Source organism: Onychomys torridus, chromosome 7, assembly GCF_903995425.1.
Source record: "Onychomys torridus chromosome 7, mOncTor1.1, whole genome shotgun sequence".
Classification (NCBI taxonomy): Eukaryota; Metazoa; Chordata; class Mammalia; order Rodentia; family Cricetidae; genus Onychomys; species Onychomys torridus.
Window position 1 is genome coordinate 69,466,863 of NC_050449.1, and position 16,441 is coordinate 69,483,303.

At 37.2% G+C, this 16,441-nt stretch overlaps 1 protein-coding gene across 3 annotated transcripts in view; it reads left to right on the forward strand.

The window, feature by feature from the left end:
* Hmgcll1 (3-hydroxymethyl-3-methylglutaryl-CoA lyase like 1) overlaps nt 1-16,441 on the forward strand; it is a 119,365-nt gene that overhangs the window by 50,887 nt on the left and 52,037 nt on the right. For all 3 annotated transcript variants that reach the window (XM_036192721.1, XM_036192723.1, XM_036192722.1), the window contains 2 exons: nt 11,809-11,904; nt 13,848-13,996. In XM_036192721.1, coding sequence (XP_036048614.1) covers nt 11,809-11,904; nt 13,848-13,996 — 245 coding nt within the window. The remainder of the gene's footprint in view (nt 1-11,808; nt 11,905-13,847; nt 13,997-16,441) is intronic.

The following is a 16,441-nucleotide window of genomic DNA, read 5'->3' on the forward strand; positions in this document are numbered from 1 at the left end:
ATTATCCAGGAATCCTTGGTTTTACCCAGGAGTCCCTGGTATTACCCAAAAGCATAGACTGACAGTCTACAGAAAAGAAATGCTTAACCCAAAGTTTCCACAAAGGACAATTACATGCATTACCATCTTCTATGCTTAGCATTGTGCTGTTAGATGCTTACATGGAAGTCAAAGCCACATTGTGACCTGTAACTCTCCATCATTCTCATACTCTGCACCTACTTCAAAAATTTTTGTAATAGAGATAGATTCATTTAATGACTTCAAACAGCTTTAGGATCCAAACATTTCAATCTCCAAGAATATCCACTGACATAGTCTTATTTTATTTTCTCCTCTAAGCTGGCATTCCATGTATTCATATTAATCATATTTCCTCAAAAAGATTGCTACCAAGAAATCCAATAGTATATTTTCCTTAGAGGCATAACCTAAATGATTATATTGTTTTGTTTCTCAACTTACATGAGCATATTGGTTTTCTTACTTGTCAAATACATTGGTGTCATCAATATTTACTTGTGGGTAGGAGTGAAGATGCTAAATGATATAATAATATAAATTCTATTACATGGCTATTAAGATTAAATATGCTATGAGAATTGTGAAGATCTTAGCACCCTTTTCCTGGTGTTTTAAGAGCACCTCTACCTAGAAAGGTACAATGCTACTTCAAGAAAATTAAAGACAGTATATGCTTTTTGCCTTCTCACTCTGTTTCTAGTATTGAACATACAAGCCACAGACCCTGTAGATTGCTTTAACAGATTCAATATGTTTCTTTCACTGAATGTGTACCTTGTAGCACATATTGTGTGTGTGCAAATGTGTCTGCATGTATGTATTCAAACACTTGTAATTACCACCTCTCCCTGACAGCTGGATTGGACAGGTTTTCATTGTGTGCATAAGAAATATTCCATAAGTTTAGTGACTTAAAATAATAACAATAGTATTTGGTTTTGCTTATGTCTTTGAATCATAAACAATTCTGTAGTTGGAGAGTTTCTCTCCAGGTGCCACCAAGCCCCCACGGTCCCTCAACCCATGTATAAATCACACAGACACTTATATTATTTAAACTGCTTGGCCATTAGCTCAGGCCTACCCTTGTCTAGCTCTTAGTCTTATATTTAGCCCATTTCTATTAATCTATACTTTGCCACGTGGCTTGTGGCTTACCAGTACCTTACATCTTCCTTGTCATGGCAGCGCCTGTCAGTATCTCTCTACCCAGCCTTCCACTTTCCCCAATTTTCCTCCTCCTTGTCCCGCCTACCCTATCCTTCCTGCCTGGCTACTGGCCAATTAGCACTTTATTTATTTTAACTAATCAGAGCAACACATTTGACATACAGAACATCCCACAGCACTTCCCCTTTTCTTTTTTTCAAAAAGCAAGGTTTTAACTTTTATATAATAAAATTTTAGATAACAAAACAATTATCAAGCAAGAATTACAGTTACAATATTAAAGAAGATATCCTATCTATCTTATATTTGTGAGTCTAAGGTTTTATATCTAACTTATCTTTTATCATAACTGAGAAAATTATAACTATCTAGTCTTCAACTACACCAAAGACCTCAGAAGGATATAATATTATCTGAGAACCGGGAGAAAGATGCAAGCAACTTTTGGGAGTCTTGCAGGGTAGACATGGACAGCGGGCAGCCTGGACAGTCACCTAATGTTCCTTTGTAAAGTTGGGGCATTTATCTTCAGCCCTCAGGGCTAGAGTCTCTCGGTCACTTTTTTCAGTGTCCTGTAGAATGTCTGGCAGTTTCCTCTGAGAAGCAGGCATCTGAAGGACCATTTTGTCAAGCAAAGTTCAGTGGCCACCTTTCTATGGGTCCTGCATGTCCAGTTGATCAAGCAGTCCAGGCAAGAACAGTTTCTTGCCCAAATGGCTATTTTTGCCAAGGTGAAGATAAACTCCATATGAAGTGTCTTCAATGTCCATCCTCCTCTCTGAAGTAAATTGGTGCTGCCAGGAGCAGACATGTCTCACTGTCCAGAAAATCTAAATTTTAAAAATATTTTAAATGCCATATTCTGTAGACCTTGGAAGTGTTTGAAGATTACCTGTCTATCTGAAATATATCTATATATACCTAGAAAACTTAACATGACTATAAGTTTGACTGTCATAGAAGACTAATTTTTCTGTATTTATTAATTATACATTACAATCTAAATGAGTTGCATAAACATAATACCTCAAACAAGAGTAGAAATATATATACAGTATAATAAAATTAACTTTAAGTTTGTATCAATAGACTAAAATCTATACCAATGTAAGACATTTTAAACAAGTTGTTCTTTAAAAGTAAGTTCATTAATCTACCCTTTCATCCTATTATATCTATATCACAATTCAGTTAAGACTACAATAGTATTTGGGTTTGCTTATGTCTTCAAATCATAAACAATTCAGTTAAGACTACATTAGGCATTTAGAGACATCTTAGGAACTAGTAGTGAGGTAGAGGATATGGTGGATAGAGCAGAGCTCGAGTGCACAGGTAGCTGAGGCAGGTGGGACTGGCTGGGCACTGCTCACTCTTTAAGTATTCTCAGAACTCTCTTCAAGGTCCTCCACAATGTGGTCCTTTTAGACATCTAAGATGAATCTTAGCAGCTCACAGTGATATTCATTTTATAGCTCAGCTTGTAATCTATGTAGCATTGATGTAATATAACCTCTGAGACAGTTACAAAGCCCATTCAGTTTCAAAGAAGGAAGAAAGACACCACCTTTTTTAAAATTGAAGTATGGCTTTCTGGAAGATAACTGAGAAAGGAAATATCATTGGGATCATCACTTTTCAAGTATCATGCTTTTATTTTAAAAACTAATCTAGAAATAACTATTTTCTTTTTCATAGTAGTGATCCAAAATAAATAAATAAATAAATAAATGCAGTCAACAGAGGAACAAAGGCTGTGATCTAAAGCCCCTGAATTGGAAGGAACACTTACATTAGCCCTGGTATGGAAAGTGCTGGGCTATTCAGACTCACCTCATCTAACACATGCCTTTTATTAAACTGTTTTGCCTTAAAAACAACCAGGGTGGATATGTGAAGGAAAGCTTGCTGATTGGACAGCTTGCCAAAAACAAGAAGAAAGAAAGCTGCCCCCACAGCCCGTCAGTGGTTCTTTTTTGGCTGCTTAGGTAGGTTAAGGCAGACATGGGGGAGAAGTTGGTGAAGGCACATTGTAGGCATGCCTTTTGTAACCACATCTATTGTGCAAGAATCCAACACTTCCCCATACCTGTGTCCGAACACATATCCCAATAGAGAAAGGAGAGAATAAAGGCTGAGAATCTGTCCTTGGAGAGCCACTCCATCATCTTTGGGGAGGGTCTAGTGTAAATATGACATTCTCAGCATTACTTAGTTCAACTCACTGTTATTACAAAATCTCTGTGTGTGAAGGGAGACAAATCAGAGTAAAGCCTCTTCTCACAACTAAAGCTAACATGCTCCAAAAAATGAAAAGTAGTAAGTAGATGCTTAGTCTGATTTCATTAGCACACAACTGTTTCTCACTTTAAGTCGTCATGTTAAAATGCTTAACCAAATAACCCATATTTCCTTTTGAATGAAAAGGCCATGTGTTATAAATATTATGGTAGCTACTGTGTGGTGTAGTGTTACTTTTCTTTCTATCCGTACCAGTGTTATTTCTGTATCGCCAGCACCAGCACATCTTTATTTAGAGTGATGATGTAGATTTCTGTATTCCTCTGTCAGAAGTGACAAGGGGTATGTAATGTGTGTGTGTGTGTGTGTGTGTGTGTGTGTGTGTGTGTGTGTTCTGAAATCAGTGATTAACTTCACTATACTGTAAGGCAAACAGCTGCTTGAAACCTATTCACAAATCTTTAAAACTCCTTTGTCTCAGAGAGATAAGAAAACATGAACAAAAATTAGGCAGAGTTGTCATAATAGGTACTATTTTTCTGTACTTGAGCTTGATTACAATTAATCTTCAATAAGAATTGAAAAAAAAGTGTTTTGGTAACAGTGTATTATATTGTACAGAATTAAACAGTAATTTCTTCTCTAAGATGTACTTGTACTACTGTGTCACAGGAAAGGCAAAACTGATACGATTCTAGCAGGGTTGTTGTTGAGATCTTTAAATGTTTAAGCAGAAGGTATAATCCAATTTTATTTTAGCTTTTTCCTTCCTGAACTCTAAAATTCATTCTGCTCAGAAATGTATGTGTTTGGTTTTTCAATAACATAATTAGTTGATTTGATTGATTACCCTTCCATTAACAAATTAGATTTTATTTGTCTTTAAATGTATAAAAGTAATCAAGATGAAATGTTATAATAAAACATGGTACCTCATCATATTCAGGTTTTTTTTTTTGTGGTCTTTATCAAACTTTTTGTGTTTCCCCATGAAGAACAGAGATAAATTTTCAAAAACATTTTATTCTCATTAAAGACACTTCTGTATCTGATTGAAAACATTTTCAAATTCTTTGACATTTTCAAAGATGTATTAATGAACTTTAGTGATTTTCGCTCCCTATGCCCTCTCCCACCACTTCCCTTTCCCAATGAGACCCTTATTCTTTCCAACAAGTTCCCTTCCTATCTTCATGGAATTGAAATTATCTTAAAATTTGTTCCTCTATAATTATCTTTTAAGTGCTGACATCTTAGAGTTCTGTACATATTATGATAAAAAACCAAGTAGGTATATTTTGTCTCAGAAATATTTGATTTTGACTTTTTAAATTGCCCTTTTGGAATTACTCTGACTCTTTTGCTGATTGACCTCCTTTGGAGAGTGTACAGATTGAGCCACCTACGTGCAGTGGGCTGTAGGAGACACAGAATATGCTCAAGATACCTGAAAAAAGGAACTTGGGCACTTTTGGTGTACTATAATAAATTCATAATAATTGAGATGATTGTATTGAAAACTTTTTAAAATAACAGAATGTTCCATAAGAGTAATGGATTTAAGGGTTTTTAATTGTTAATGTAGAGGATATTCTTCAGAAAAATGTTGTTAATTTAATAACTGTCCTAGAAAATTTCAAATTTGACATTGAAAATAGGTTATATGTATATATTCTTTGAAATACAAATATGTGGAATTAAATTCATTCATGTTAATTATGCTCCAGCACCAATACTACTGATCTTAGATTGATTCAACTTATATTGTATCTGCTTATGGTGCAAAGAAAGAAAGGTATAACCCAGTAGGCTAAATATAAGGACATGCACGCATGCAAACACACACACACACACACACACACACACACACACACACACACACACACACACACACACCTTCCCTGTGTCCTCCAGGCTTCCTGCACTCTGGGGATAGCATTATGTCTGTTGTTTAGCTTGCACTTTCTGGGGAAGAAGTAGAAAATCTGAGACCCGGTTTTTACTGATTTCTGGTATGATGTAGCAAGGCATTTTCATTTCTCTCTGTGTTGGATCCTTTCCACTTATTCATTTCCCATTCAATGCTTTTATTTTTTCTGTATTAAAAACTATATAGAGCTCTTTGTTAGACTCAAAAGTGAATAACCGTGTAGGCACAACACTGTAGTTATAATGTTAAAGTGGATGGGGGGGCGATACAATTGCTGGGAGAATGAAAACATGTAAAGAGATTTTAAAATCAGGTGAGTATCTAAGAATGAGTTATAATCTGGTAGAACCACATAACTAATGTCTGCTGAGCAGGTTGCCATTGGGCAAGCTGGCACCCTGAGAAGGTCTACTTTCACTGTTCACTACAATAGAAACCTCCAGCATCTGTATCAAACCCAAGCCTCAAGCTTACAAGTGACAGCAATGCTTCCTATGGTAAGGAGACTTTCCTCTTGCCATAGCCTCTTCTTGATAATGTCTGATTAGCAGGGAGTTAGTAACCCAGTAACCCAGGCTTATCCTCTTTGCTGCAGCTCTCCACAGTGTTGTGGATTTAAAGTGTTAAGAATACAAAACTCTACAACAAAACACACTGGAAACAATTTACTCCACTGTTTTCCAAATACCTCATGCTTCCACGCAAGGGAAATAACAATGGTGGCAATTTTATTATCATATACAAAGGCATAATAGGTGAGAGGTAACACAATTACTCAGGCACAGAATGAAAATTATACTGGGAGTTTTAGAACCTCCTCACCCCTATTCAGAATAATGTTGGGAACATGTCATTTTTAGGGTAGGAAGAGCGAGCAGGTGGTTGCAAAGGCATTGACCCTAAAAAAGAATAACTAATGTATAATTGCTAAGTTTGTCTTCCCGAACTGGGAAATGTTATTGAATAAAAAAAAAATGACTTCATTTCTCCCCATCGAGACATCAGTGTTACAATTTTTAACCCACAAATCCATTCCTACAGATGGTGTCTGTCCTGTGATGTAAAAATGAATGTTTGTAGATGTCAGTGGACTATGATTAGAATCTCTTGTTTTCACAAGGAAAGAGGAGAGGGGTAGGTGTGGTGGAAGCTTCTGAGACACGTGACCGTTCTGCCCCATAGATGGCACTGGAAAGGTCCTTCGCATACAAAGGTAAAGCTGAACAAGGAAGGACAGGAAATTATACACCAGACCAAATTAGTTTTAAGGCTTCTGGACTTGAGTTTTGTGAGGTTGGTGTCAGACCGTTTTAGGTTTGGCAGCTAAGCAAGGTATTGGGTAGAAAAAAAAAGGATGTTCAATTTTCCAGAGATTTCCTGTGTTTGTTATTGTAAGGCTGTGATTTATTAAGAGTGTCTTACTTCTTCAAGCAGACCAAGGTTTCCTCTGTGCTACTGAGGCTAAGATAGATGAGGTTTGGGCTAGGCGTCTGTGAATGGGGCATGGTTATAAGACCCAGGCCACAGTGCTATTCATAGCTGCCTTCACCGCTTTACCCAGGATTGTCAGGAAGTACTCGAGTCCCATTTTTTTCTCATTACCAAGTTTCCAAATGTTACCTTCAAGAGGAATTACTACTCATATTGAGTTTTGAGTTATAGGGTCTGAAACCACATCACTTATGTTTTTGCACTAATCAATGGCATGTGTTGAAGAAACTGCATGTTCTCTTGTCTGTCTGTCTTTCCTGCTATCCCCTGCACGCAGAAAGTAGAGCGGACATGGCTGGAAGAGACTCTAAGCAATAACTTCCAACATTGTTTACCTTTATTTCAACAAGATCTGAATACTGTCTCTTCCTGATGGTAGACAAAAGCAGATACCTCAAGATCCTGGTGGGGAGGGTGAAAGGACATTGACATGTCCATATGCATAATATGTGGAGAGAATGAAGAACTATATACCTACAAATGCTATGGACATACCCAAAATAAATAACACCTGCTGGGAAGGAGCCTCCTTCCTGAGGGTATAAAACGGGGGGACCCTCTTCCATAAAAATAATTATGATACCAGATTCTATTTAGGTACGGCAACACAATGTTAACTTCTAATGATAAAAAAATAACTCATTAAATCACAGAAATGTAAACTTTAAAAATGTGACAATTATCTGTAAATTAAGTGCAATAATATTTTTAAAAACTGGCTTGGCAGTGGTGGTGCATGCCTTTAATCCCAGCATGCGGGAGGCAGAACCAGGCGGATTTCTGTGAATTCGAGGCCAGCTTGGTCTACAGAAAAAGATCCAGGACAGGTACCAAAACTACACAAAGAAACCCTGTCTCAAAAAACAAAAAAAAAAAATTTTTTTTTTAAAAACTGAGATGAATGTCAGAGATCATTTCACCAAATGTTTTCCTTTCATTTTGCTTGTGGGTGAATTGCCTTTTTTTGTGTGACAATACATTTTTTTTCTGTGGGATGCTATGAATACGTGTTGCTCTGATTGGTTGATAAATAAAATGCTGATTGGCCAGTAGCCAGACAGGAAGTATAGGCAGGGCAAGCAGATGAAAGGAAGGCTGGGAAGAGAAAGGCTAAGTCAGAGTCGCCAGCCAGACACAGAGGAAGCATGATGGCAAGACAGAACTGAGAAAAGGTACTGAGCAATGTGGCTAAACATAGATAAGAATTATGGATTAATTTAAATGTAAGAGCTAGTCAGTAATTAGCCTGAGCTAACGGCCGAGCAATTAATTATAATTAATATAAGCTTCTGTATGTTTACTTGGGGGACACAAGTGTGAGAGATTTGTCCCAACTGCTGGCCAGCCAGGACACAGGAAAACTACTTCTTTTTTTAAAATTTTAAAATGAATTTAATTTTACAGATCAGCCATGGATTCCCCTGTCCTCCCTCCTCCTGCCCCGCCCCCATCCTCTCCCCAATCCACCCCCATTCCCATCTCCTCCATGGCAAAGACTCCCCTGGGGATTCAACTCAGCCTGGTAGATTCAGTCCAGGCAGGTCTAGTCCCCTCCTCCCTTCACCCAGGCTGAGCAAAGTGTCCCAGCATAGGCCCCAGGCTTGAAAAAGCCAGCTCATGCACTAAGGACAGGTCCCATTCCCACTGCCTGGGGGCCTCCCAAACAGTTCAAGCTAATCTGCTGTCTCACTTATCCAGAGGGCCTGATCCAGTTCCATGGGGGCTCCTCAGCTATTGGCTCATAGTTCATGTGTTTCCACTAGTTTGGCTATTCATCCCCATGCTTTTTCCAATTATGGTCTCAACATCTCTCGCTCATACAATCCCTCTTCTCTCTTGCCCATTGGACTCCCAGAGAGAAAGCCTGAACTGTCCTACTCTGGTGATTGGATGGCCAAACACCCTAACTGTTGTGATAAAATTCTCATCTAATGACTGATGGAAGCAGATGCAGAGATCCACGGCCAGGACACAGGAAAACTTCTAACTACACTTTTTAATATTTTCTTAGCCACAGAAGGTGCTATGCAGGTTTTTGAAGGAGAAGGATTATAATCAAACCTAGCTAAAGATTGTTTGCTACAATATTGAATTGTCTGGATAGATGGGGGTACTAATATCTTGCCTCAGTGACATGAATGTTTTGGGGATTATCAACTACATCTTGGTTGGATATGAAGCCCACTCCATGGGAGAGAATAAATGACTGGTACTGTAGTTTTTGCCTGCTATAATACTTCTCTGCCTGGTAAGATGTGATAATTGGTACAATAGTGACATGAATGTTTGAGGGACAATCAGCTGCCTCTTGGTTGGATATAAGGCCTACTCAGTGGGGAGGAATTCATGCCTGGCATTCAAGACATAATCAAAAGCATATGGTTGGTCACAAGACCTATATGGAAATTTATTCCCAATGTTGTGGGGGTCCACAGAGGTTCCCTAGTAAAGCCTTACTCAAGGTCAGAAAGTCAGCTTGCTTTTCCCAGCAGGGCTGCATAATGGGATGATTTGGCCAAGGGCATGGTTACCAGGGGTTTTGAAGGCTCTACACTTGTAGATTCCTTATTCTTTGACCTTCAAAGGGGGAGGTACTTTGCCCCTCCCCTTGCTGATATATAAAAAGCCCATTAGAAGTAAACTCAAGGTAACTGGGTATTGACTCAGGGCCCTCCTGAAGCTATCCTGTGTCTCTTTCTCATTGTTTCCCTCTGTATTTCTACCTAATATTTCCTCATACCTCTTTATTCCCTCCAAGAACCCTTTGATATGTTGGAGCTGGCTCCCAACACAACATCTTGCCAAATGCACATTCAGTAAATTTTGTACCCATAGACTAGTGCACCTCTCAGCCTTGGCTTCTTTCAGCAACAGGAACCTATCTAAGCAGGGACCCATAACTGGCTAAAATGTTGACAAAAAGTGACTGCTGAGTGCTTGTCCTCAAGCATAATATCTTTGCCAATTCTCTGGGGCCCAGGGCATCTTGAAGAAGAGCTGGTGGAAGGACTGTAGGAACCAAAGGATGGGGAGAGTGCAGTGAAGTGCTGATTGCTGAGTACAACATGGCCATTGCAGACATCAACCAATAACATCCTTGGCTGCTTGCACAAGGCCTGAAGAAGAAAGGAAAAGAAGAGTGTGGTAGAGGAGATTCATGAAAGAAGGAGGGGAAGAGATGGAGAGTAGAGGAGATGGGAGAGGATGAGGGGTCAGTTTAGAAGGACTTAGTGAGAAGGGTATGGAACAAGTTAATGGGAGGTAACTATAACTACAGTGCATTGTGTACACATGTGGTATTGACAAAGATTGAAAAAACCCTGACTTGCTCAAACCTTTCCATGTATAATATTTAGACAACTTTCATATACCATCAGGTCTCACACACTCAATATTTGTTTCTCTTCAATTATTATGTATTTTTGGTGCCAAACATTATGCTCATCAGGAATATGAAGTCTTGTCTCAATTATAGATTTCCCCATTGTAACATAAGGTAAAATACAATGTTAAATTTATATTCTGTTCTATGTTCACATTTTTTAAAAGAGGTGAATATTTACACTAGTGTTTTTGAAGAGTATAGAAACTGTGTGTTCCACCAAGCTGCAAAGTTTGGGATTGTATTCACATATAAGAACCCAAACATAAGAACATAGAGACGTTAATGACATTATAACCTTCATTTGTATTATTTGAATATGTTACAGAATAGCATATCTATATCTATATATTTATATGCTTGTTTTTTTTGGATTTTACTTATTGTCATCATAATTTCATTAAGGTATTATCAGGGAAGTACTATAATATAGTTCTGAATTTATTTCAATCATCTTGCTATTCTAATACCCCTTCTCTGTGCCCTTCAAGATAAATCAGTAGTTTTTAACTAATATAAACCCAAATCAAAGACATGTCACAAAGTGTGTCACCACATAGCCTGGTGTCAAATGATGTGCTTACACTACTGCCACATGCATCCTCTGTGTCAACCACGTCCATTTTTCAGGGTTCTAGCTTTCACTGTTATATAATGAGTTATTTGAGATCTAGGTGGTAGAAACAAATATAGGTTGTATTCACTAAGACTGTAGATTGGGGATTTGGCCGTGACATAGTGGAGTGTTCGTCATTGTTCCATGGTGTCTGGGATCATAGCCATGTGACTGAACTCTTGGGGGCTAGAGCCATCTCAAGTTTCTTCAGTCACAGATGTAGGGACTTACCCTGGTTTTTGGCTTGGTGCCTCTGTTCATCTTCATGTATACTCTCTGTGCAGGCCTGCCTCATTTTGTGACCATTGCGCAGGTGATTTGGGGATTTCTTCTGAAATATCAACTGGTTTCATAGTGTCCCTTTTTTTATAACCTAGTTTGAGAAATCACATAATATTGTTCCCACTATAAAATACTACTTAGACAACCACCGTGTATCCAGCTTCAAGGGGATGGATAAATATAATCTATGTTTTTATCAACAGGGAAGAGAACTTGGAAAAGTATAAGAGACCAGAAATGGCACCATGGCTGGTTTAAAACAAAACAAAACTATAATACATCACATTCAAGCTCTTACTTCATACTCCACTATCATAAACACACTATTACAAGGCATGGCCTTCCTGTTTCACATAGTAGTATCTGATTAAGTGGGTGACTACAGAGAACCAGCATTGCTGCCATTTTCTTTAATCAATATTGGTTTTCTTGCAGTCATTTGGTAGTCTAAGAATCAGACACTCATGGTAGTGTGGAGAATTTCAATGGCAAAACACTGTGTATCTGTCACAAATGATAGTGAGAACTACTCTTCCTTAGCTACATGTGAATACCTCATTTCAGATATTAATTTATAGAATTTATATGTAGCTATAACTCATACAGAAGGCTGATAATATATTTGATACCTTGCTCAGTTCCATACTTACATATAACTATCTTGTATTTAAGATGGCTGATCACACTGAAGTGATGAGAGGCATTCATCAGTATCCAGGAGTTCGCTATCCTGTCCTTATACCTAATCTTCAGGGTTTTCACCATGCTGTAAGTGTACTACTGTTTTATCTAAAATTGCCTTTATTGCTTTGAAGATCTTTAAAAGTTAAAATGCTGTCATGTTTAATTCATTACTCTGCTGATAAACTAACATAAACACATAGAGATCAAGATTCTCCATGGCATTGTTAGAACCTAACATTCTCTCCATATAGCTCTTTCAGTGTAACTGTTCAAGATTTTAATAATAAAAATATAATTCTCTATTCTGGATGAAAATTTGAAAGTTTATTTTGTGCTTCCCTATTAAGAAGCTGAAATAGAGTATATCTGAAGCATTTATTGGTGAATCATTATAATTTTTAGTATTCCTGAAATAAATTATTTGTCAGCATTTTGGGGCCAGGCTTTTGTTTATGTGGGTTCTTCTCTTAGGTTGAAATTAATCATTGTCACTGCATCTTCTTCTAGTGACTTTCTTTATACCTCTTTTGTTTTTGTTTATTGTGATTCTGTCTGCTCTAGGGATTTATGTGATTTAAATAAGAGTTTTAATGACTGCACACACATAAAGAACCACATTACTTTTACGTAAAAACTTACTGTATTATCTTCACGTATGTTTGTTGCAAAGATGTTACAGAATATAGTCCTCATGACAGTGAGTATTGTAAGCTCTCCTTGTGATACTATGCTACACTAAGTTATAGGAGTCTATTTAGTACATTACTGCTGGTGTGTATGCTGTTAGAACCATTTACCTTTCATTTGATTTGATACAATTTTATGGCATTATAAAATTGAAGAATATTGCCATCATCAAATCTTCCAAAGTAGAGAAGGTTTCCATCTTAGAGAAAATACTTAGGGTACATCCTAACAATAGTGTAACCACAGTATAAAGACTAGCTTGGGAGTTGTAGGTTTATTATTGAAGCATGGTTTAGTAGCTTACTAACTACCTGAGATTGAATGACAGATGACTTTGTGCCAAATTTGTAGAATGAATCCAATAATAGTTACAGGGAGTTTTCAGATTACAAAAAAAAAATTTGCAGGCAAAGTTCTAACATTCCTGGCAAAGAGTAGGTGTTTAATGAAATAGACATTTTATTTTAGAAGTTCAAAATTTACATTTTAACGGTGGAACAAAGCTGACTGTCTTCTACATGTTGGAAGAAAGATCAATCTTTATTTTTCTTAATGTATTAACAGGTAATCAAAGATGAGGGCATGTAAATCCTAGTCAGACAGTGAGTGAGACATTAACATGATGTCTTACAGATGCCTCTTAGGAATCTGTAAGGCTTGACCTTTGAAAATGTATTACTACGGATGCAGTGTGTAATATAATATGGTGGTATAAATATAACAAAGGGACAAAGGGGACAGAGTGATTTAGTTACTATTTTAGAGTTAAAGACTAGCAATTGGGCTTGCACCTTAGTCACACGAGTACATGGCTTTGGTAGTCAGGATACAAAGTAATAGAGACTAGTTAAGAACTAGAGTGAGATTTAGAAGCAAAATCTAAGTGATGAATTAGGAAAATATTTGCTGTTGGTAAGACATTCTCTTTTGGATTATAGGAAGCAAACAAAGAATTAGTTTGTATTGCTCTCTTTCAACAATTGTTTTCAAAATAATGTTCTAAAAAATTCAGGCTTTAGTGGAGAACACGCCCCCCCCCCCCATAATTATGGTTAAAGTGTTTTGAGGATAACATGATGAAAGACAGAATTAACTGGTTCATCATCACTGTGTTTTATGTGTCTCATAATCTCGAGATTATTGTAGTTGGTGGAATTTTCTTGTTACTATAAAATATTTTTCCATTTCAAAACAGTGTAAGAGGCAAACAGAGAGGAATCTTGCTTTAAATCCTAAGGCAAAATGAGAACATAGGCATGCCATTAGGGTAGTCTGTCTTCTGCTACCATTCACAAGACTTTAAGACATGTTAGCATTGGGCTATACACTGTGTCTTTCAGGTTGCTGCTGGAGCCACTGAGATAGCAGTTTTTGGTGCTGCTTCTGAATCTTTCAGCAAGAAGAATATTAACTGCTCCATTGAAGAAAGTATGAGAAGGTTTGAGGAGGTTATCAGCTCTGCAAGGCACATGGACATCCCAGTACGAGGGTACTTAAATGAAACCCAATTCGATTCTATTAGTATCTATTTTTAGAGTACTTATAAACCACCTTGATCGTTTTTTTTTTTACCATTTACAAACATATTATATATATAGTATATGAACCATATTTATTTATAGTAATCACTAAGTAATTGTATCCCATTAATAATAATTATCATGTTTCTAGCCTGTGGAATCTGGAATCTGTAATCTGTATGATATCAGGTGAGCTAGACTATGAACCTGATATTAAGATTCAGCTATCCAGATGTAGTTATGTGTTGTACCAGACTCACATGTGTCAGTAAATTAGAGCTGTTTATGCAAATGTCAGTGTATCTGAGATCCTTACTCTTTCCTTGTAGAAACTGCATTGCTTTGGCTCTGCATCACTGGCTTTCATTACAGGAAATCCCATTAAGGGCAACAGAGGAGGAAAAACTGTCATAGATCAAAAGCCCAGCTCTCTCTTTTAGGAGTTTACATGGTTGCCTTGAATTGAACTATCATGTCATGTCATTTCTGAATTCACTGTCCTGGGGCTCATGCAATAGAGCCATGTGCAAACCATTAGAAAACAGGGTAGTGGAGAACAGAGACAGGAAGGCAAGGAGTCCATTAGCATGATGGGACCAAAGGAAGGGGGAAAAGTCTGCATTTGGTTTTGCCTGCTTCCAAGGCCATTGGTTGCAGCATAGATTTGGAGTTGTTCCTCTGCATGGCAAAACATGCAATACATTGTTATTGAGGAAAGATAGCAGTTTGTTTTCTAGTAATTATATAAATATCCAGATATGATGAGCTATGCTGGATTTAACTGTACCTTGTAATTCTTTTAGTTGAAGTGAGCAAAGTCCATAGTGGCAGAATAATTCAGCAATTAATAAGAGAAGAGGGTTGGGTTAATGATCCCCAGCACTGAAAATTTAAAAATATTAATAAAAATGTGTTCTAGTTAGAATTTCTATTGCTGAAATGAAACATCATGACCAAAAAGCAAGTAGGAGAGGAGAGAATTGATTTGGCTTACACTTCCAGATCATAGTCCATCATTGGAGGAATTCAGAACAGGAACTCAAGCAGGGCCGGAACCTGGAGGCAGGAAGTGTTGCAGAGGCCATGGAGGAGTGCTACTTACTGGCTTGCTTCCCCTGGCTTGCTCAGCCTTTTCTCCTATAGAATCTAGAACCACAAGCCCAGGGTTGGCACCACCCACAGTGGGTTTGGTCTTACCCCACTGATCACTAATCAAAAAAAAAAAAAAAAAAAAAGTCTTCCAGCTGGAGCTCATGGAGGCCTTTCCTTTCCTCAGCTGAGGCTCCTTCCTCCCTGATGACTCTAGCTGTGTCAAGTTGACACACAAAACCAGCCAGTGGAATGTTAAAGAGGATTGGTTTTGAGGGAGGGCGTTACAATGTTGGAATTAAGCCTAGGTCATTTGGAGAACAAACAGACTTAGAATATACCGCACAGTGTTTTCTATTGAAATGTATCTTCCCAACTCCATACCATAAAGGTTTTTTTTTTAAGTATCTATCTTCATAGCTTAATAGAAAATTTTCATGTGAAGAACTTGTAAAAAAATTTAAGCCATGATAATGCACACCCATCATCGTAAAATAACAGTTTATTTATTTTAAGGCCAAATTATGTAACCACAATAAAAAGGTGAGATGTTTTATAAACCTTCAAATTCAAATATCACTAAGTTGTTTTGCCTTTCTTACCTTTAAAAGAAAGGGCATATAAACACCCTTGTCTATTTAAAAATGTGAACAATATTTAGAGGAAAGTGTTTCTCACTGGAAAAGTTTGGAAATTCATTATAAAGCCATATTGGTGGATTACTGTAGGGATTCTATTGTAGAGTTGTAATGTAGACAAATATAGGCTTCCCAATACTTTTTTTGGTCTAATTTGAGGTTTACTTCTGAATTTCCCAGAGGTCTATCCATTTGTAGAAATATAACTTTTAGCATGTGTGATCCTTATTTGTTAGAGTACTTTATTTTCTTCACTGACTTTGCATTGAATTTAAATATGATTCTATTTTTGTATTGTATTCATTCTTTGAGAATTTTATATACATGTGTGTACACACACACATACATAGACACAATGCATTTTAATCATATCAATTGCCCTTTCTTTCCAAATTCTCTTACCTCTTCCTCACTTCTGCATGCCTCTCCCAATTTCATGTCTTCTTTTTATTGAACACTGTGTTATAAGTCCTTATAAGTGTATATTATAAAATAAAAAGTCTGGAGTCTCCATTTATCAAAGCATAAAACATGAAAAATCTGCAAAAAGCCAGTGTGATATGGGCTGCCATTTTACCTCTGATGTCTGAGCTGTGTGAGGCTGAAGTGCATTTCTCCCCTTTTTAGGAGCCTAAGTTATCTATCTATTTTTAAAACACAACAAAATGCAAGAATATATATCTGTGA